This window comes from Rhamphochromis longiceps, linkage group LG10 (genome assembly GCF_057381845.1).
Source record: "Rhamphochromis longiceps isolate RC_006_pf linkage group LG10, R_longiceps_female_GT1.1, whole genome shotgun sequence".
Classification (NCBI taxonomy): Eukaryota; Metazoa; Chordata; class Actinopteri; order Cichliformes; family Cichlidae; genus Rhamphochromis; species Rhamphochromis longiceps.
Genome location: NC_140566.1, coordinates 15984511 through 16008241, shown reverse-complemented (window position 1 = coordinate 16008241; position 23731 = coordinate 15984511). Strand labels below are relative to the sequence as shown.

The 23731-nt window shown below is 39.1% G+C and overlaps 1 protein-coding gene across 1 annotated transcript; it reads right to left on the bottom strand.

Moving 5' to 3' along the window:
* Positions 1-12910, bottom strand: gabrr3a (gamma-aminobutyric acid type A receptor subunit rho3a). Its single transcript, XM_085419591.1, has 9 exons — positions 12768-12910; positions 12080-12192; positions 5474-5541; positions 5153-5376; positions 3851-3933; positions 3073-3210; positions 2122-2274; positions 756-949; positions 1-644 (listed from the first exon to the last, which is right to left on the bottom strand). Exons 1-9 carry the CDS (start codon positions 12908-12910, stop codon positions 348-350), a joined length of 1413 nt encoding a protein of 470 aa, XP_085275717.1. The 3' UTR covers positions 1-347.
* Positions 12911-23731: the final 10821 nt, after the last annotated feature.

Sequence of the window (23731 nt, the reverse complement as noted above, 5' to 3'; positions counted from 1 at the left end):
ATGGATGTATCTGATCCAGCAATAAAACAAAATCCTACAAATGTTTATGCATTTTGGATAAAAACTCTTTCTGTTATAAAATCAAGCATGCCAGAAACACACGTAAACATTCATTAAACTATCAGCCGTTCACTTCCACGGCCGCTCTCAGGTTTTCTTCAAGTTACAGCCGAACACTTTTTCATTAGACATCAAGAAGGACATCTATACTCAGCAGACTTGAATTCATGTCATCAATTAATTATTATTATTATTATCATCCGTCTGTTTTTGTTCATTTGTGCAGTTGTGACAAGAGTCAAAAAAGGAACAGTTCTTTTGTTTTTTTCAGCTGCTTACTCAATGTGCTATGCATACATGCTCCAGTAAATGATGTTGAAGAGCAGGTAAGCCAGCGGGAATAATACCCTGGAGTATGAGTCGATCATGTAGCTGTTGCTCATGATGAAGCTGAGGTTTCGTTTTAAAGGGTGCTTGCGATGTAGCCTGGTGCCTTCTGTGGGTGCGGAGACAGTCGAGTTTCGAGACTGGATGTTCCTCTCTGTATTTGGGGTGCTGGCAGGGAGGGAGGCCAGGTCAATTTCATTGTCGTGGAAACACCCATCAAAGGCCATAGCCTCAGCAGCATTGTAAGAGGTGGGCATCTGCAGAGAGAGGAGAGCAGATCACTGTTAGTTTCTGGAGATTGCCTTATGGCTGCATACCGTAGCCTAAATAGGACAGGAGATTTGAGAAGATTTTAGAAAGAACTTGACCTTTGCTCTCTTCAGCTTCTTCATCTCCTCCACTGTGGTGAAATAGTTGACCGCAGCGTACTCGATGACTGACAGAAAGACAAACAGGAAGCTCGCCCATAGATAGATGTCTACAGCTTTTACGTAAGACACCTGTGGCATAGAGGCCGACACACCGGTGATGATGGTGGACATTGTCAGTACTGTGGTGATGCCTGAATACAGAAAAACCAGTTGTGACTGTTGCTGCAGAAACATTGCAGAGAATAATGTTATTGTAGCTACAAACAAGTAATAACAAGAAATTATCCTTTGAAGACCTTTTATGTACCAATGTGAATTCAGTGTATGAACAATTGTGCCATAAAAATCACAGCAAATGTGATAATGTAATCGAAATACTTTAGTCGTGGTAAAGGGCAGTGGGCTTGAAAGGGCATATCCTTTATCATCATCCTCAGGGTTTTGACAAGCATATAACCATGCAAGTGTATTTATGTTCATTAATTACAGAAGGCAAAGTCATTATTACATCATTGCTGGATGCAAACTAGCTTAACTCTGATTTAGTGCTCTTTTGCTCGTAAAGCTTTTAGAATTGGAATTTGGAGTCTGTCTGATTCCAAAAATAGCCCAGCCTTAATGATGGCATCTCCTTGCGTAAGCTAACTGTGTAGGAGGGGGAAAACATATATGGTGAACCAGCAGACACCGTTGGATATGCTTATTTGCTTTCTTGCTGAGCGGCAGATTAGAACAGTGACACTCATCTCTCCTGTCCATAAGCCAGGAAATATCTACTGTTTGGCTGCTGGGAACTTCACTATCATTGTCATTGTAGGTCATTGCACCTAAGTGAGAACCTATTGTAAAACAATGATGTGAGTTAGTGAGTTTCACTAACTTATAACATAAGAATCTTGTGAACAGGATATTTTAATCCAAACCCCACTACTTTCCTGAACTTTAACCAAATAGCAGTTGGAAAGAGAAAGAAAATAACAAGTGAAATCATAACAAAATGCGCAAAGCACGAAGCTATCAAAATACCAAGCAAACTGGGGTCTCCTGGTTGACAAACTTCCTCCACTCCTTCCTCCTTATGGGGAATTTCTCACAGTTTAAATACGGGCAATTAGATCTCAAAAACAAGGTGTAATTATTTGATGAGACGATGTGCTTCCTGACTGATTTACGCCTAATCTCTCCAGTATTTGGCAAACAAGGGAGTGAAATCAATCTTACGATTTCACTCTCAAAAAGTTAATCAATGGAAAGATGAATTTAAAGTAAAAACTAGGCATGGTGATATTTTTTTATCGGTCCAGATGAAAATACAATTTCGGTAATTATTTATGTTGGTCGTATTGGCTCAACGGCTTAGTACCCAGGGAGACACGGGCAGGTACGGCTCTCCTGTCTATCCAGAAAGACACCCAGGACAGCATCACCATCAGCATGGTGGGAAAGTACGTCTGAAGCATGAAGAAGAAGATATGCCGCCTTAGAATGAAGTTTATGTAGAGCCGATTGTACCAACCTGAAACAGATAAATGGACACAGTGGAGTGCAGGCAGGTGCAAAGCAGGGTGATATCAGTAACTGACAGGAGAAAATAAAGTTGTCCTTATTAAAAATAAAAGTCTAACATGAACCTACGGGGAGAACCTAGAACTCAAATGAGAGAGCAAATCTCTTTAATGCCGGAGTTACATAACATCTTCGTAGATTGGATACTGTAGGTTCCCTCACAAAAAATTTTAAAACTGAGATGAAAATCTCTCTTTCTCCAATTCTAGTGTTTCTTTCTACACAGACAACAATAAAAGGAAACTGGGTTTGAAAAAGTAGACCATACAACTCTAAAACACCTTGCATAATCAATACCTTTCTGCTTTGCAGAGAGGGATTGATTCCCATGTCATCATTTTGGAAAATGTGGTTATTTTCTTTCTCACAGAGAACCTAAACAATCAATAGCACTCAGTCATGTCTGTGTACATATAAAAGCTTTCGCCCATACACAGTTACTGTAGCAAAGCATTATGACTGGAAATGGGAATAATGTGTTCATTGGTAAACTGTACAGATGCTGGTTATTGGATTTTGTAGCCTTTGCCGGTTAAGCTGTTTTCACAAGCTTGGACAAGTTAATCAACTGCTGGCTGCATCTCCATAGAAAACGATTGTAAGAGTGGTGTCAAATCTTTTTATGTAATGCGTATTTTCCAAAATGTTAAACTGTTCCTATTTAGAAAAACTGTAGGGGTCTGGAGCACTCTGGCTGTTTTCAAAATGAATACATCTCAGAGTGTCCCCAGACTCCTGCCGGACATACCAGTGCTGCTGTAGAAGGCTAGCCCAAAGGAAGGCTGGAAGTCTTCAATAAAAAACTGAGAGAGCACAATCTCGTCAGTCCTTAATGAATCGTTCCCGTTCTTCCAGTAGAGCATTAGGTCGTTCTCATTGTAAGCATCTTCAAGAGAGGAGAGAAAGAGGGTGGGCGTTTGGGGTTGGACACCTTCGCGTATTGCCTCTCTTAGAAGTTTCATGGATGTTTCTCTCAGAGGAGAGGAGAGAGCTGCCAAAAATGGGACTACCAACTCTCCCCTGAGATCAGGATCCATGATTGAGACACACAGAGTGAGAGAGAGCGGTAAAGACCAAAGAATTCACAAACATTGCAGTAAATCCTGCATCATGAGGATAGACAAGCATAATGCACAGAGGCTGACTTGAATGACCCGAGGATTATAAATAATTTGTGCAAAAGGGGGATGGTGATGCTTACTACTGTGAGTATGAAGTAAGGTAATGCACTCTGAGCTGTCTCTGTCCCAACTGTATAACATTCAAGCATATCCAATTGCGTTTTTGTGCAGAAAATAGATAGTGTTTGAAAATTTAACAAGCTCAAAGCTTTCTCTAGCCCAAATTTTTTAAATTACATAATAGTGCATCAAATGTTGTGTAACATGTTTACCAGCAAAACATGTCAGCACAAGAACAAGTACATTTAATGTAGGAATTAACATTATTACTCTGCAAACAACACTGGATATCCTATTAGGTATTTGCAAGCAACCACGATGTCCCGACTGCAGCTTAATACTCACAGCTCTCCAGCTCCAGAGAGCAGTTCTGTGTGTCCAGAGGGAAACTGCTGAAGTCCATTGAGCAAAGAGCCGTCACAGTGATCCTGAAACACAGCTTTCAGTTAAATAAATACCTACATAAATATTGCAGTAATCTCAGTGAAACAGTGTAAAATAAAACTACTGGACTGAATTGATTCATTCAGTAACAGCATCTGTGCCTGACACAGTTTGTGGCTGCTGTTGGCCATTTGGGAATTTGTGCCATATTGTCATCGTCTGTGACTGAAATGGATATGTTGAATGCCGTCTGGGAGCTTACGTTCCACCTTCTCATATTCACTTCATACCCTGCCCACTAAACTGGGCTGTGGTGATGTTCATGCTCATCAAACAGTCTTAGTAAAATTTAAGCCATAACTCATTGTATCAGGACATGTAAGCTTAAAATTTGATGGTTTAACAACCCTTGCTAATTTGTATATACTGTACAAGGGGTTTTGGTGCAAATGCCTTCATTGGTCTGATTTTTGGCAAACCGCACCTCAGGGCTGAAAACTGAAACCAGCTGGAGCAAACACCAATACAGTTTCTCTAATGGCCATTTGAGCCTGGCCCCGAAAGTAAATCGATAACACAGGCTGTGCGTAAAACACAGATGTAGCCACTGTGACGTCACCGATTGGTGGTCTCATTTTGAAACTGTGTTTGTGTCGTGTTTTGAAGCCTGATGCTTCAGTTTGACAGAGAAATCAATACACTGTGCTCACAAGGTAACAATATGCCAATCACAACCCCACCCTAAAACATAAGTTCATCCTCCTTTTTGACTTCAGACCATAATTCACAAAGGCAATATTTAGAGGAAGCAGTAGGCTCCTTTTCCTATAGACTTCACACGAATTCATTAAAGAGTTGCCCCCTGCTGGCCACTAGTAAGAAAGCTGAATTAATGCATGTCTGCATTATCTATATTGGCTCATCTTCATGTGCAGGTAATTGTCCTAACACTTATCCAAAAAAGAATGAAATCCTTTAAAAATGAATGTTAATGTTAATCAGTGTTAATGTTAACATTTTTTATTTTAATGTTGACACTATTTATCAGAGCCTGGAGTCTGTAGATCCACCTTACCAGATAGTGTTAGCTAATACTTTAGCATCCCAATCAATTTCATCAAATTTAGGCCCTTCTAATTTCAAAAAGACAAGATAATGACAGCCAGTATTAGCCATTATTTTGGCTACTGGTTAATGACAGAAAATGCAATTATAGTGATCTCTCTATGAATACAATGAGACATATATCATTATTTTTTTTACCTAACACTGTAGAGAATATTTCCATCAGGATAAACCCTCAGCATGATGTTCTCCATGGTTGTATCATGGATAAAAGAACGCTTAGAGTGGACAAAAAACACATCTGGAACCCAGATTTTCTTCACCAGACGTGCATCGAAGGTCCGACTCTTGTTGCTGCTGGAGGGGAAGGCCAGGCGATCATCTTGCCAGTAATGCCGCAGGTAGAGAGTCATGGTGAAGTCCTACAAAAAAAAACAAAAAAAACCAGTCATTTTCAACAGAGAAAGCAAGTCAGTTTCTTTTGATTAGATTAACTACTGAAATCTAAAAGGTGCGTACCATGTTTACTTCAGAAATGCTGTCAATGCTCTCCACCTGGACATCGATACCAACAGGCAGGGCTGAACCTGGACAGATGTTGCAATGGATCAGTTGGATAACATCTGCTTGCACATCTGTCAGAGATTACCAATGTGTAAATCCCACTTCTGAGCTATATGCAGAGACAACCCTAGTTTATACAGTCATGATACACAGTACAGTATAAACATCTGTGACTGAAGCAAAAAATCTTATGTTCACATTCTACATTTTTGAATGTCAAAGGAACCATTACCTTACACTGGAAATCTTTGTAAATGCACAACCTCACCTTTTATTTATTTATTTTTTTGGTTCACAGTAAAAATCAACTCCTCAAAATGTCGCTTTACTTGAAATGCATGTTTCAGTGACCTTTCTTTACAGTATTTGATTTAGACAAATGAACGCTGCTGCTCAGTTAAGAAGATAAATGTAAAAAAAAATTGTTTAATTATTTATATATCTTCACTACTTTCTTGGTTAAGCTGTTAATACTGTAACAGAAATATGTAATACTTAGCTCTCTACTGATTCTGAGAAATTACATCAACTACATCAACTCGTGTGACCTCATACGTTACATTTAGTACTGGGAAAATAAGCGAATCCTTTCTAATCTAATCTGGCCTATGGGAGAGGTAGCTCACTACCTACATGCCTATAAATTTCCCTGAGGTTACACAGTCAACATGCATGTGTGGACATTCAACAACACTCACTAATTCATTATGTTATCTTAAAGGATCCATTAATTGAAAATCTGCCACATTGTATTATTACATAAATATCCAGGGTAGTGTATAGTAAGAAGAATGGTTCTTGTCATTATCCAGCGGCACAATACGGTTAATGTTTGATTTGAACTGTAAACACCGACTGATGTTGTTGGAGTTTTTTTCTGTGCCATTGTTTAATGAAGGTAAGCACTCAAAAGCATGTGTTTGCAATCACAATGGAGTAATGAAGGTGGAGGGATTTTACTGGGATGCTGACATCCTGGAATAGGGTCAAACAGAGTTAGCTCACTTAAACTCGTTAATGAGCTTCAAAACTCTCTATTACCAACAAAAAAAAAATAAGGAAAGGAGGAAAAAAATGAAGAAAAAATCTTCGCGGGCCACAGGACACCACACATAGCAGACAAATGTAACAATCCAGCAAATGTGTTTGGAGCTAACAGAGTTAACTCACACTATCAGCTCAGTGATAATGTCAAGTTTAGGAAGAAAAGGTTTGAAGTAAATAAGAAACAAAAAAAATGGGTCTCGAACTCAACTCTATTTTAAATAAATATGTTTTATTAGTATCATAGTCACAAAGTGAATTAACGAAACAGAACAAAGAAACAGAAAACAGAAAGATAAAGTGTTTTCCAATTCGTAACCACCACCGATTTGCTTGACCCAGTAGCTGAATAACAATGATTTAATGACAATGTTCCAGTCGTGCAAACTGATCAAGTGACGGGTAATCTTACTTTTAATACTAATTTGTTACATAACAAGATTCTTGCTATTAAAAAAATAACCTGTCACACTACCCAGGGAGAAAAGTAACTCATCAGACAACCAAAATCCCCTCTGCAGTTAGCTTTGTGGTTATACATTCAGAAATTCTACATCCTAATATGTTTACTATAGTCAGTTGATTTTACCTCAGCAGGTTAGCACTGGCAGAATACCCTCAACCATCTCACCAGCAATCGGCTTGTTAGTTTCCTACAGAGTGGCAGCTTTAGTTGTGGCAGACATTCATTATCACCTGACAACAAATGATACAACTACTTAATGCCCTCTTTGCCTGAATGCTTTATGACCTGACTGACTTGGATACAGTCTTTGAAAATATTTTTTATTGAAAAAAAGAACAGTACTTGCAGTTACCAAAATACAATCAACCTTTCTTCATTTTCCTAAGTAAATAAACACACATATATATGAAAAAAAAAAACACAACGCCCCCCCCCCCCCCCTCCCCCCAGTCCCACACAGATCAACACAACCATCAAACATATTAGAGGAATATAACAGTAACAAAAGTAGATTTAAACAGGCAATACCTCTAGACTAGCAAAATAAGAGATAAAGGGTTGCCACTTGTGAAAAAATTTGGCTGTGCAACCTCTCAACGTATATTTAATTTTTTCAAGTTTTAAAAAAAACATGACATCTTTAAGCCACCGGGAAATAGTAGGACACCTAACAGACTTCCAATGCAACAATATTAGACGTCTCGCTAGTAGGGATGTGAAGGCTATAATGTCCTTTTGTGTGGAATCAAGTGTAAGTGAGCGAACAGGAATCCCAAATACAGCAATCAGAGGACAAGGATGAAGAGTTACCCCAAGAACAGTTGACATAATAGCAAAATACCCTGTCCAGAAACCTTGTAGCTCAGGACACAGAAAAAACATGTGGCCGAGGTGACAAGGAGAACCGTGGCATTTATCACATTTATTTTCCACTTCTGGATACAATTCAGAAAGTCTAGATTTAGAAAAATGCACCCTGTGTATGACCTTAAATTGAATAAGTCCAAGACGAGCACAGGAGGTGGAAGATCGTACTCTCGCTATAGCCTGTTCCCAAGACTCCTCATGTATTCGAATTCCCAATTCTTCTTCCCATGTACACTTAAGCTTAACATTAGAGTGGTTACTAAAAGACAGAATAGCATCATAGAGTTTCGAAATGGTTCCTCTGTGATGAGGAATAAATGATAACGTAGTTTCCCACTGCTGTTCTGGAGGTAAAGAGGGGAAATTTGGGAAACACTTGGCAACAAAATTTCGAATTTGAAAATAGCGAAACAAATGGGTAATAGGGAGATTATAACGAGAAGACAAGTTGGGAAAACTATCGAAAACACCATCCACATATAAATGTTTGAACTGTTTTATACCCTTGTCACACCACACTGAAAATGTCGAGTCCAAAAGTGAAGGGGGAAACAAATGGTTGTCGCTTAGAGGACCCGAGGAAGACGGCATTACAAAATTAAAGTGACGTCTAAACTGAAACCAGATTTTGAGTGTGTTAAGAACCACCTGATTATCAGTGTACAGAGAGGGTCTCACAGGTAAAGAGGAATAGAGCAAAGCCGGTAAAGAAGAGCCCTTACATGATGATAGCTCCAATTTACACCACGAAGAACCAGAAGATTTTAGCCAGTAGCAAAGTTTATGGATGTGAGCGGCCCAGTAGTAGACTAAAAAATTAGGTAATGCAAGTCCTCCACTAAATCTGCATCGCTGCAGCAAAGTTTTAGAGACCCTAGGTGGCTTCCCTCCCCAAATGAAAGAACCAATAATCTTGTCCAGTGAAACAAAAAAGTGTTTCGGCAAAAATAAGGGAATTGACTGAAATAAAAATAAAAGTTTTGGTAAGATGTTCATTTTAACAACATTAATCTTACCGATTAAAGAAAGGGGGAGATTACCCCATCTTTGAATATCAGATGTGATCCTTGATATAAGAGGAGACAAATTTGCTGATTTAAGGCCAGCTAAAGAGCGAGTCACGTTAATCCCTAAGTACTTAAACCCAGATGGACTGAGACGAAAGGGCAGATCAGACTGTTGAAGTTGACGTGCTGCCGTATTAACAGGAAAACACTCACTTTTCCCCAAATTTAATTTATAACCTGAAAACGAACTGAAGTTCTCCAGAATACTTAAAACAGCAGGGATGGAGCATGCCGGGTCAGTCATATATAATAACAAGTCATCCGCATACAATGATACTTTATGTGTAATTCCATTATGGAGGATTCCCCTGAATACAGAAGAAGATCTCAATGTAATAGACAGAGGCTCGATGGCAATGGCAAAGAGTAAGGGAAACAAAGGGCAACCTTGACGACAACCACCACCCAGCGCAAAATAATCAGAGTAAACATCATTAGTATGAACACTGGCTTTAGGGGACGAATAAAGAAGCCGAATCCAGGAAATAAATTTATAGCCAAAACCAAATTTCTCTAAAACAGCAAACAAGTACTCCCACTCCACCCTATCGAAAGCCTTTTCAGCATCTAAAGAGATCACAAGTTCAGGAAGTTCAGATAGACGCTTTGAGTAAATAACATTGAAGAGTGTACGGGTATTAAAAAACAATTGCCGTCCCTTTATAAAGCCATTCTGCTCTTCAGATATAATTCGAGGAAGCACATCCTCAAGGCGACTTGGATACAGTCTTGAAATATGCAGCTGATTTCCTGTCAGAGGAACATCAGTAGTGATCTAATCACTCTGACACTCAACAAACCCATGGTGCATGCCTGCAGATGCCTTAGGGAATGGCATTGCTGTTCAGAGGCTCTCTATCACCAGATAAACTCTTCCAAGAACTCTTATTAGGCCGACGTAAACATCTGTGTAATCATCCACTGAAAAGACTGAGACAGACACTAAGCAACTTGTTTTGCCTTCTGACTGGAAAGAAAATGAATTCAGACATTACAAAAGAGGATGACCACTGTGAACATGCAGTAGAGAAAGTGATTACTGTGCAGGGTTTCTTTAAGGTAATGACAAAAAAGATGCAAAAGATAAAAAAATCCAGACCTGTGATTGGAAGCGCACACACACACACACACACACACACACACACACACACACACACACACACACACACACACACACACACACACACACACACACACACAGGGAGAATTAGGAACACAGTTCAGATTATTTTATCCGTGCTACCGCAGTCATTGTCTCTCAAAGCAGACAATCTAGGTCACAAAGGGCTTTTTGGGCAGCATAATACCAAAAACAGCACAGTAACCTAAATCAACCTGCTGTGTTACCATTAAAGCACACTTAAAAAAATACTAGGAAAAATATTTGGAGTGAGAAAAAGTTAAAATAAATGTATAATAAATACAAATTTATTAACCTTTATTTAACCAGGAAGATCCCATTGAGATTAAAAACCTCTTTTTCAAGGGAGACTTGGCCAAGATAGGCAGCAGCAGATGTCTCACAGTTACAGAAATTACTCAAACACAGGCAGCAACAACCCACATGCAACAATAAGTGAAAGAATACAAATAAAATAAAAAATAAAATTCAATAAAATTCAAATAAAATAAAAAAGTCAGTTAAAATGATAATCAATCTAATTGAAACAGTTGCATGTTATGGACTTGACCTCAAGGATTCGTAGTTTAGATTTAAAATCACTTAATGAAATGAATTCAGTCATTTTCCATTCCTTCTGCAGTTTGTTCCAGGCCAAGGGTGCTAAATGGACAAAAGCTCTTTTACCAAGTTCAGTTCGGGCAAATGGAACAGAAAGCAACAAGTAACCATGCGGACGAAGAGAATACCGACCAGCATGTTTCATTACAAGCAGGGAACATATATAAGAAGGGAGCAACCCAAGTATCGCCTTATATATAAAACTGTATAAATGACAGTTCCTCCGACTTACCAAAGCAGGCCATCCTACCTGAGAGTATAACTCACAGTGGTGAGTCTGAAATTTACAGTTAGTGATGAACCTCAGAGAAGCATGATACACAGAATCAACCATTCGAAGACATTGAGCAGAAGCATTCATGTATAGAATATCACCATAATCCAGCACAGGCAAGAATGTTGCAGCAACAAGCCGCTTCTTTGTATTAAAAGAGAAACACAACTTATTTTGAAAATAAAATCTCAGTTTTAACTTCAGGTTTTTCACAAGATTCTCTACATGTGGTTTGAAGGTAAGCGAGTCATCAATTAAGATTCCCAGATATTTATAGGTGTGAACCAACTCTATTTTATGACCTTCAAGAGTGGTTACTGATGGGATTGTTTGGGCTCGTCTCCTTGATTTAGAAAACAACATGAGCTTTGTTTTGTCTGCGCTGAGAACAAGTTTAAGCTGATGAAATGAGTGCTGGACAGCAGAAAAGGCTTTCTGCAAGGAGTCGATGGCTTGGACAAGAGTTGAACCACAGCTGTAAATAACTGTATCATCAGCATAGAAGTGCAAGTTTGAATCTGGCACATGTAGACTAAGATTGTTTACGTAAATGATAAATAGAAGGGGACCTAATACAGAACCCTGTGGCACTCCGCTGTGCACTGTAACAAAGTCAGAACATAGACCGTCAGATTTAATGCACTGAGTCCTGTTACTGAGGTAGTTTGAGAACCATGCCACTGCTCTCTCAGAGAGTCCTGACTGGAAGAGTCTAAGTTTTAAAATACAATGATCAACAGTGTCAAATGCTTTTGACAAATCAATAAAAAGGGATGCACAGTGTTGTTTTTTATCAAGTGCAATAGTAATATCATTTACCACTCTAATTGCAGCTGTGATAGTACTGTGATTCTTCCTAAAGCCTGATTGATATTCAGATAAAATGGCATTGGTGTGCAAAAACTCCTTTAACTGCTCACACACAAGAGCTTCAAGAACTTTGGCCAGCACAGATAGATTAGATATTGGTCTGTAATTAGTTAACACTGCTGGGTCGCCCCCTTTTAATAGAGGAACAACAAAAGCTGATTTCCATACTGAGGAAATAAATAAATCCATAATAAATACAATGACCAAGTGTGTGCGTGTGTGTGTGTGTTACCTCCAAAGCCAGGGCGCATTGCAAAGTCATGGTCTTCAATCCGAAGCAGCTGCTCAGACTTAATTAGCAGAGACTTGGTGCTGTCCAACTTCTTCATCTTAAGATCCACCCGTCTGGAACGCAAAGAGAAGACATAACAGCTTAAGTAAAATCGTTCTCTCTGTCTAGATTTCTTTCTAACAAACACTTAAAACAGCACTGACAGATGGTGTTAGTGATGGCTAAATGGACTCTAGCACTCTGATTAAAAGCAAAGGCCGTAGCCAAAGGGAGATGAGTACTTTTGCTTTCCACTGCATTCTAGCACATGTGTAACTCAGCTTGATATTGTGGAGCCTCTTTTATTTATATCTGACTCCTGAATGACTTTAGTCACTGAGAGGATGTCATAGTTATCCTAAAACCAAACCAAAGTTCACATCGTTTTATGTTTTAGATTCAGCAACAATCAACACTAATTTTCTGAGCAATGCACATAATCTATGACCTTTCTCTGACACTGATCTACCATCAGTGGACGTAAACGCAAAAAGATGTAGTTATTCATATTTACATGTGAAAGCTCTACAAAGTAGGACATGGAAATGATGTCCATAAAATCACCCATGAAGGTTAGTTTCCACATAAGAAGAAGCTCTACAATTATAGTAAATCAAAGATTCATCTAAGAAACGCCACTTTTGCTCACCCTCCGTGCTTTTGTCTAGCGTTCTCTCCGACGTACAGCTCCTTGTTTCTTCTCTTGTTCGGGAAGTGGCTGCTGTTGAGCTGAGTGACAGGCCACAACCAGGCCAAGCACATCAGTCTTAAGGCCAGGAAGGCCACTCTCATGGTTAAGCAGGGGCTTCAAAGACAAGAGGAACCCAGATGTCCCTCCCACTTCGTCAGGGTCTCTCCCAGTCAATGTCACAGTTGTCCCCGTCCTCTACTGACGCCGTCCATGTCCCAGCAGCTCTCATTCTGTCCCGTCACGCGTGCGCCCGGCTGCTTCTGCGTTATCCCGCTCTCTCATCTCCTGTAACATGGTGAACATCAGTTGAGATATCCAGCAGACTGGCATCCCCCTGGCTCTGAGTTTGTTTGTCACTGTGCCATCCCTCTGCTTACGTCTCCTGACACATCATGTTGCTCCAACTCCAGACTGTCCCCACCCCCGTCAAATATCAATTTGTTCCTATAATGACAAAGGAATACCATTAATTCCTCTCTAATCTTCTTTTCTGTGGTTGGTGAAATCTTTCAGTAACCTACAAACTGGAGGAAGCAGAGGGCGGGGATGGGGGGATAATACCAACAACAGTTTCATCATCATTTCTGACCAGATAAAAATAAAAAGGCTGCAGCCTACTTTTATACATTGTAGGATTCTCCTCCTCCCCCCCCCCCCACACACACACACACACAATTCTCAACCCAGTAGCACTCCTGGGTGGTGGGAGGACGCAAGTGAGCCCATCAAGAGCAGACAGATTCAAACATATGTCAGGAGTGACGTCTGCAAACATGACGTGTGTTACTTATGGCTTCTGAGTGTGTCGCATTCAAGGCACATGATGACTCCTTTAATCCTCTCAAATACTTAATAAATTGAGTACAGTTAATACTACTACTGACATTAGACATTTCAGACAAAGGCTTCTGGCAAAAGCAGAACCCTCCCTGCCAGCAAACATACCTTTGGAATCCAATGCAAGTGAAAAAACATGACAATGCACTAAAAAGGAAAAAAATATAGAGCAAGAATAAAATTAATTGCAGCTTTCAATTTCTTAAACATGACATCTAAACAAAGACAGTGTAGACCAGCACAGTGCTGTGGATGCATTTTTGAACAGGACATGTCCTTTAACATGCACATTAAACAAATATGGAAGATAAAATGACAAAAATCCGTGTCTCAGAGGGATGCTGAAAAACTAGTTCATGCATTGATTATTTCTAGGTTGGATTGTTGTAATTCATTATTATTAGTCTGTGGTAAAAGTTCCCCCCGAAAAGCCCTGATTTAATCCAGAATGCTGCAGCAAGAGTACAAAAGCGACTAAAAAAACAAGAGATTATATTTCACCCATGTTAGCTTCTCTTCTTTTTCTCCCTGTTAAATCTAGAATTTAAAATAGTTCTTATCACATAGAAGGTCTTGAATATTTATCATATCTTAAAGACGTCAGCACTGTTATTACTGGCGCAGCTGGCAGCCAAAGACAACATACCTGCAATGACTCACTCTTCAGTATAAGACCGACCTTTGACCAAAGCCTGCAGTAGTCTTGTAACAATAAGATCACTACAGACTTCAGTCAAAGGCCTTAAATTAATCACACATCAGTTATAAAGGTTAAGGCCTAATAATGCACATTTAACCCTACTGTATGGTGCCCAAGCATGTAAATCTAATTACCTAATTCTTGTAGTCCAAATGAGATATAGCTTGATGTTGTCATCTCGCTTGCTGTCAAGCATTTGAGCTTCTCAGTTGTTTATTGTGACTATGTGCTTATGTTTCATCTTTCTGATGTATTATTAATTCTCTTCTGCAAATGTATTTTCATGTCTTGCTGTGGCCTACTGAAAAAGCCTGGCGAGCACACTGTGGTCAGAGATGTGGCTCACCCTGAGCAACAATCACTACCGAGTGCTTAATTAAATGGAAGCGTCATTACAATGTGAAAAAAATCATTTATATTTAGTCATTTTTATACAGTATTTGTACTTTCACATGCAAGTCACCTATGATCCACCAGGAGGTGCTGTAGCACTCAAATCAACCCAACCCGTGCCTATTTATTCCAGGAAGACCGAAAGGTGTATCATAGTTCAAGTAAGCATGACACACCCTTTTGTGTAAACTATGTCCCAAACTGAGAAATACATTATACTCCCTGAAGTCACCTGAGAGTAGTGATTACGGACATGGAAGTGGTCCAAGTTTCACTGTAGAAGCCCCAGATTTATCATCTTAATGAGCCACAGGTCAACGTTGATTCTCAAAAGAGGGTTAGTATTAGCAATATCTCAATCACAAAAGTCAGCCAGTCCATGAATATAGTTTTGTGGTCGACGAGGGATTTTCACACTAGTGATGGGATTTCCGGCTCTTTTTAGAGAACCGGCTCTTTCGGCTTGGCTCACTAAAAAGAGCTCTTTCGGCTCCGAACCGGCCCTTCAGGTTGTTTTGTTGCTTTAATTAATTTATTATTAACAATAATATAAAATTAAGCACAAAAGGAATTACTAATGTAAAAACAGTGGTTTTATTTATATATGTTTATATATAAATATATGCAGTGGCCCCTAGAGACAAAACACATACAAACTCCAAAACACATTTCTAGCGTTAACTGAACTTCCTTAACAGAGCTACCTAGATCACTTAAATTACACAATTGAAAGCATATGTGTATTGTTTGTGTATTTATACACAAGCACTCATATATATTCAAATAATTAAAAAAAAAAGTTCATTTACCTGTTACTACCACACACCAAATCCGGTCGTTGGTACTTGCTAGCTTGCGTAGCCACCAGAGACGGGCAGTAACGCGTTACTTGTGATTGTGATTGTTGCTTAGAGTGAGCCACATCTCTGACCACAGTGTGCTCGCCAGGTTTTTTCAGTAGGCCACAGCAAGACATGAAAATACATTTGCAGAAGAGAATTAATAATACATCAGAAAGATGAAACATAAGCACATAGTCACAATAAACAACTGAGAAGCTCAAATGCTTGACAGCAAGCGAGATGACAACATCAAGCTATATCTCATTTGGACTACAAGAATTAGGTAATTAGATTTACATGCTTGGGCACCATACAGTAGCGTTACTTGTAACGCGTTACTGTAATCTGATTACTTTTTTAGGGTAACGAGTAAAGTAAGGGATTACTATCGCAAAAACGGTAATTAGATTACCGTTACTTTCCTGTAGGAACACTGCCTTACTGCCGTACTAAAACCGTGATTTTTTTTCAAGAATGTCTCATGACAGTGAGGTAAGCAAGCGCAACTTTCCTGACAACAGCTGTGTGCAGATCAACAATGGATAATATATCAAGTATGGGAGAGAGTATGAGCGTGCAGCGTTTAAAGCGTGGAAGTACTGACCTTACTTTGAGTTTGATTCCATAAAAAGTGACAAAAACATTAGTGTCCGTTGTGCGTGGGAAGAAAACTTCTTTTTACAGCGAAAAAAAACAACAACCCCTAAACAAGCTCTGAGTGCGTAACAATGTAATGGGAAATTCACAGAGAAACTTGCGGATTCTTCCACTGACCGCTGCAGCACACCTGCACCAGGGTAAACCTCCGCCTATGCTTTACAGGTGAAAATAGAGCAAAAGGACTGCTAGTCTTTGACTTCTTTATTTTCTGCTGTGTTTTACTTGCATCTATTTGAAAGACTGAGTGTAAACACAAAGAATATTTTATTTTATGTGCTGGAATGTGTAGAAAATAGGTTTAAATGTTAAACTAATTTCTTCAAGTCAGAGAATGTTGCATATAATTAAATCTTTACTTGATGCATAAAGTTAAAAGATTAAAACTGATAAAACAAGTTAAAAAAAAGAGACTTTTCCATTTGATTACATTTTGTATGATAGATTATGCAGAAAAAGTAGAATTGGGCTGAAAGATCTATCGCTTTATCACCTATTCAGGTTGTAAATCGTGTTTTTAAAAACAAAAATTAACTAAGTAATCAATTACTTTTGAAAATAAGTAATCAGTAAAGTAACGGGATTACTTTTTGGGGGAAGTAATCAGTAATTAGTTACTGATTACTTTTTTCAAGTAACTTGACCAACACTGGTAGCCACTAGGTAACAAAAGCTCAACACTGTGCCTAGCATCCTGGAGCACTTCTGTTGTCTTTTGTACGTGATTTGTCTCTATGGGCCACCGTAAATATACTTTTATTTATTCACGCCACATGAAATGTAATAAATAAATCATATAATACTAAAACCAACTATTCACATTTCAACTTTTAACTATTTAATTTTTTTTTTAATTTTAAATTGAAGCGGAAAAAAAGTGCGAGAGAGAGGGCGAGAGAAAGGTAAAGAAAACCCAATGGCTCCCGTCGTTCACGTCAAAGTCCCGGCTCTAAGAGCCATTTCGTTCGCGACCGACACATCACTACTGCACACATATGAAAATTAGACCACTGAGAAGCCACACAATGACTTTCTGTTGTATGGGTGTTTCTTTCTCAGTCTGTTTTGCAGTGGTGATTATGTGGAACACACACGAAACACTGAAGTGAGGAGGGGTTTTTTTCTCTCATTTTCATTGGTCAGAATACTTTTTATAAAATAAAAGTAATAGCTTTGATTTAAGTCAGTTTTTCATTAGAAGGCTAAAGCCATGTGGTAGCTAGCTTAAAATGCTTGTCAAGTGGTTAGTTGGATGCTTGTCTCACTGGTCCCGGATAAGAAAAGGAGAAAATGGGTCGCTGATGCTAAAAAGACAATTCAGGATACCACAGATTTTTCCCAAGGAAGGAACAAGGAAGGAAGACTAAGAAGACGAGAGAGAACAGTCCTCTGATGATGAGGAGTGTTTTTGCCTGGTTTGTGTTGGGCTATACACCAACAGCTGGCCCAAGGAGGCATTGCTTCCATGTGTTGTCTGCCAAAACTGGGCTTGTGAAGATTCATGTTTTTGTCACTGGTTATATTAACTATGACAGTTTTATCACTTTATGATGATGACAAGCTTGAACTTATTCCTGTACACCTAGGTTTTTAAGTTGGGACTTTCTTTATTAAAGATTTTTTGGTTTGCTTCTTTTTTATTTTTGTGTTTTGTGTCTTCACTTTACTGGGACAGCTTCTGTTTCTACTTGTGACTCTAATTATACATCAGGGTTTTGATTTCTTTTTAATGTTCCTGTCCCTTCTATCCCTTTCCCCCTGATTTGCCTTAGTGTTAAATAGCCCAGTCTCTCTTTATCCTTTGTTGTGGTGTCTGCGTTTGTGCCTTGCTCCTGGTTATGTTCCTTTTATCACCCTGGTGCGCTCCATGCCACTTTGTTGTTTACTTGTTGTATTTTTGGATACCTCTTCATCCTGCAATAAAGCTTTGCTATATTTTATTTCTGCACATTGGAGTCTGTGGAGTCTGTGTTTAGGTCCTCAACCTGCAAAATATGACGACTTTTCCTCAGCCTGTGATTTTGAGACTCAGCTACATCACTAGCATTTCAGTCCTTACCACTCTCAAGACTGTACATTGAAACTTTGTATTTTGAACAACCAGACTGAACATTGAATATTTATCATGTCCGTTCATTGGTCCAGCCCACCTAAGGTCAAAGTGGGCAGTATTTGGCCCACACACAGTAAAATGAGTTTGACATCCCTGTTTTATAAATTGAAAACAATTGGCAACATTTTTGCTGTTTCAAATATGTATTTGTGTCTCCACATGAGATTAAATTTGCTGAAGGTGCTTTTAATCAAGAAATTAAGGCCTGGGATTGAGAAGTAGAAACTAAGACAAAATTAATAATATAATCAAAACATGGACAGCATGGCCCTAGTAGCATGCTTCCTTTAATCTGGGATTAAAGTTGATTTAGGGCAGACATGAGCAATGACATCTTAAAGAATCATGCACGTGCAGCTCGGTTTACTCACATGTGATCCCACAGCTGTTAGACAGCTGGGCAGAAACATCTCGCCTGTGCCCTCTAGAGGTCATCATCTTCCAAAATATGAGAAAAGCCAGCAAGTGAGCTATCTGCAGCTGTTTATGTTGGATATTTTGCATTTATGGAAAAGCAACAAAATAACATTAATATACTTTGAACCTTAGACTTATCCTGTTTGGGATAAGGTGCATAAAAACCTTCTGCATGCGACACGGCTGAGTTGCTTGACAAAAGTATGTGGAAAAACATGCTGACAGTATAATTATTATGTGTGATTTCATGATTCTCATTATGTTTGAAGAAAAAGACAGCCATGCTTTAAGGTTAAAAAAGTGTTGTCTCAATTTATTCACACTCCATCACACACAAAACATGTTTCCCCTTCCTTTTTACCTTTATACCTACACATCCTTACATAAAATCATGTTGATATATGTATTTGTGTGTGTGTGTGTGTGTGTTTAGACTACATGGAGTTATTTGTTAGGATGGAAAGAGAGAGAGCTGTTTGATGTGAGGTGTTCAGATTAAGGTGTTGTGTTGTGGAGCATTCACGGGGAGGCTGGTTAAACTTTTACCTGCACGGTTAACTAATCAGAGTTTCATTTGTGTCAGGTCAGGAAGGGTGTAAAGTGGAGTCACACAGAAACAGCTCACCGCACACCAATGTGCTTTCATGCGCACGCAAGTCAAATAGTGTTACAGGTTCACCATCCTGACGCAGGTCATCTGACATGGCGGTCACGAGTGGACTTGTGTTTATGCTGATCATGTTTTTGGATAAGCTGCCATCGACAAACTCAAAAGGTACTGTGATATTTGACGTCTCTTTATACAACATATGCTTATGTGTAATTTATTCTAATAATTGAAAAATAAGAAAGTCAAAGCCACAGGAAGAGCAGTGTGTGAATTTAACGTGAGGTTAATGTAATTTAAAGGTGACTCTGCAGTGTGTTGGTAATCAGTGCGAAGGAAATAAGCAATGCACTGTAGCGGCCGACTTGTTAAAATTATACCACTACGTCATGTGTCACTGGTGTTGTGTTTGTGCAGCAACAGTGCTTTGAACAATGGGCAGCTTTTGCAGATAGCATCATTTTTGCCTTTAAGTTTCCACAGCAGCTGTAAACACAGCTGTGTGCGTCCCTGATACCCTGAAAGTGTTACTGTGACAGCTGCACACATCTCAGGGTTACTCATTAGGCAGAGGGGATGTGAAAATGTTAGCAAAAAAATCTTGATTCCAGTCAAACACACAGCTTACATGTTATCAGTAATAAAAGAGATAAGGTTAGAAATCGTTTCAGTTGTTCTGATAGAAAATTGGATTTTATTAACCCAGATTCATGTTGTGAAAAATAGAATCGCATCAGTCAATGGGTGTAAAAGTGAAGGATTTCTAATTGTGACATACAATCATTTTTTAACGTCCATCATCAAATGATTCATCCAAACAAAGCAATACAAATGTGGTGGGGAGATCAGTGAGAATCAAGAACAGAAAACTAAGTTTAATCCAGTGGGCCATTATTTATAAATAAAGTTTAGTGTTAATTGCTGATTCATTCGTGACAATAACTTTGCTTTTTTACAGTCTTACTACCAGATGCCAATGTCACTTGCATCTTCCACGATGACTGCATCCTGCCCTGTAGCTTCAGACCCACAGGCACAGTGGTCATCCACTGGTACAAGCAGCAAATCCCTGTCCACAGTTACTACTACAACAAGGACCAGTTTGGACTCCAGAACAAGCACTTCAGTGGAAGGACAGCCTTGTTCAACTCCCACATCCCTCACGGCAATGCCTCTCTGCTCCTCAGAAGGGTCAAAGTTCAAGACAAAGGCAGATACAAATGCTACACGAGCACACGAAAGGGCAACCAGGAGTTGTTTGTCAACCTGGAGGTGAAAGGTCAGTCCAGTATGATGCATTTGTAACATTTATAATACAGAATATCAGACATTTAACCCAACTGTTTATGATTTTTTTGTGTGTGTGGCTTTTTTTTTTTTTTTTTTACTAATAAAGCTTTGAGCAGTAAAGTGGCAATGAGTGCATCCATTCATGAATTGCCCTCAGGCTCCTGACAACAAGGTGGAACATTTGTTCTACTTTTTTCCACTACAGTCCAGCAGACTGGCTTTTACATGTCCTAATGGAAAAGCATTCAGAAAGCAAACACCTAAACTGTTAGAAGCTGATATCTTGCGCTTCAGCTGTTGTCATAGTGATCATTTCACTAATCATTTCAGAAAATAGTTAGAAAAGGTGTTTTTACACAATACACATATTGTATGAATGTTTTTACGTTTTAATTTTAACCTGTATAAAAATACATAAGAATTAGTTACCAAATTTCAAGCATATGCAGCACATGCGATCTTATTTAACTCATTATGTGTTGTTATTTTTTAACACATCTATTCTCAGTGTTGCACCTTTCTAGTAAGCTGAGCACTCAAGACTAATTCAGCCAATCACACACACACACGCACACATACAGCACTTTTATCTATGCCTAAGTGCTTTTTCTAACATTCACACACATTTTGATGGATGCATCCAGGGTAGCTGGGGTTCAGTATCTTGCACAAGGATATTTCTGCATGCAAACTGGAGGATTCAGAGATCGAGATACTGGCTTACCGTCTGGTAGACCCTGTGCTCAAAAACCTGTGCTCTGAAGTGACATATTGTCTTTTTTTGTCACTGAAATATTGAATTTTTCTGGCATGAGGATAAGAAAAACAGTCTCCACCCAATGAGTAGATTTGTAAGATTGTTGCATTTTAACAGCATTTCTAGCAAATCCTCACAGCACCCTGATGCCAAAAATATAATGTAAAATTTGTGTGCTATTATATCTCTTGAGTACCAACATGTTCATTAAATACAGCATATTCTAGCTGCTCCATAGGCTGTACATAAAATTGACTTTATACAAAGTATAAATAAAATAGTATAGACTGCCCACAGGAGAAATAGTGAACCACAGAATTGAAATGCAGCAGAAAAGCACCACTTTCAAGATTTGCTTGAAAGAGAATCTCTCCTAAATGCCAGCACTGGTGCGGAGAAAGTGCACATTACTAAGTGTGAACATGAAAAACACTAGTTTTACTGTTGACAATACTGAACTGTAAAATGGAACTTTCTTGTTGCACAAACTGAATCAGGCTGCCATTAAAGCCACACTTTTATCTTTTCTGCTTTCCTTCCAGCACTGATCCAGTCTGTGATCGTGGAGATAACCGACGAGATGGTCACTTGCTCCTCTCAGAATATCTACCCCATTCCTCAGGTAGCGTGGGCCACAGATCCCCCTTCTGCACAAGAAGCTCTCGAAAATTCCACAACCAAAACCACAGACCACAAGGGTCTGTTCACTGTGGAAAGCATGCTAAGGATTCTGGGTAATGTCTCCAATTACACTTACTTTTGCTCAGTCATATCAGCTGACAAAACCCAGATTTGGACTGCCTCTCGGAAAAACCAAGGTGCAGTTTGGTTCCATACTAATACAGATTTCATGAACAGGATTATTTATGACTTAAATGTGCTAAAAAAATGTGTGCAAACTATTTTTCAGAGGATATAACACAGGAAGAGGGTTACGCTCTGTCCATCCCATGCATCGCTCCTCACAGTCTCCAGAATTTTTCCCTCACCTGGACCTTTGACTCATCCAACGACCCCATAGTTATCTTGAGATATGACCACAGAACCAGACACAGCTTTAACCTGTGGGAAGGCGAAGCAGAGCTGGACCAGGACCTACTTCTTCTTGGGGATGGATCTCTTGTGCTTTTCAAACCACAAAGTGAAGAACACTCTGGGACTTACACCTGCAGCTTCTCAGGCCTGCAGAGCAGACACATCATTCAGACCAGAGTAAACATCACTGTAGCATCAATAAGTGAGTTTTCTTTTATATTATTTCTCAATTAAAGAAAAAAAATTGTTCTCTAAAAGAAATGTGCATTGCAGGTTTGGATGAACACAGTGTGCAGAGGTCCTGGTGGTGCACAGTGGCTTCTGCAGCTTTTGTCCTGATCACTGTTATTGTAGCTCTCCCTCAGTGTGTAAGGCAAAAAGGTACGTGAGTTATGCAATTATTAAAATTCGTATGTGCAACACTGCCATAATTCTGTTAAGCCTGTTAATTATTTTTATTTCTCATGGTTGTTTGTTTACATTAGGGGAAAAAAGCTAAATGCTTTTTATCGGTAAAAGCTGTTTACAAGTAAAACTTCACTGGATTTTCATCTCAGTTTTTATGTGAATGATTCCACTGACAGTATGAGAGTGATACAAAACGAACAAATGAAGATAAAGAGAAAAGATGGTGGTAGAATTACGACTTCCAGGGGGAAAGAAAAGTATTCAAAAACTGCTCTTTGATCGCTGATCTCTGATCTTTATGTCTGTTGGTTAAATTCTACACAATATTACACAAAACAACACAAAAAAGGTTTGATATAGCTTATCAACTAACATTAGAAATTGGTAGCGGTCAAGCGTGTCTGATGCATTATTTCCCGTTCCTGATACAGCAATGGAGAGCAGAACAGACTCACATAGGTGTAATGGAACAGACCCTGTTGAAGCTGCACATCACAAAGGTCTGAACACTGCTGCTTCATGCATAATCCGACACGATGGCGCTGATCGTAACAGAGAACCAGCGCAATCGGATGCGCAGGATGAACTTTTAAGGAGTGTGCCAAATGTAGATGAAGACTCTAGTGTGACTTCACTGCCAGACACTAAAGAAGAAGAAGATGAAGAAGAAACACCTTTGGACGGGAGTGATGGGCTACAACCCAGTAACCTGCAGAGGGATGGATTTGAAAATACTAAGCCTGTACTTTCTATACCATAAAAATCAAGTGCATTTACCAACTGTGATCCATGTTAGTGTTTGGAAATCAATGAGCATCAAGTGGTGGAGCAACACACACACACACGCACACGCACACACACACACA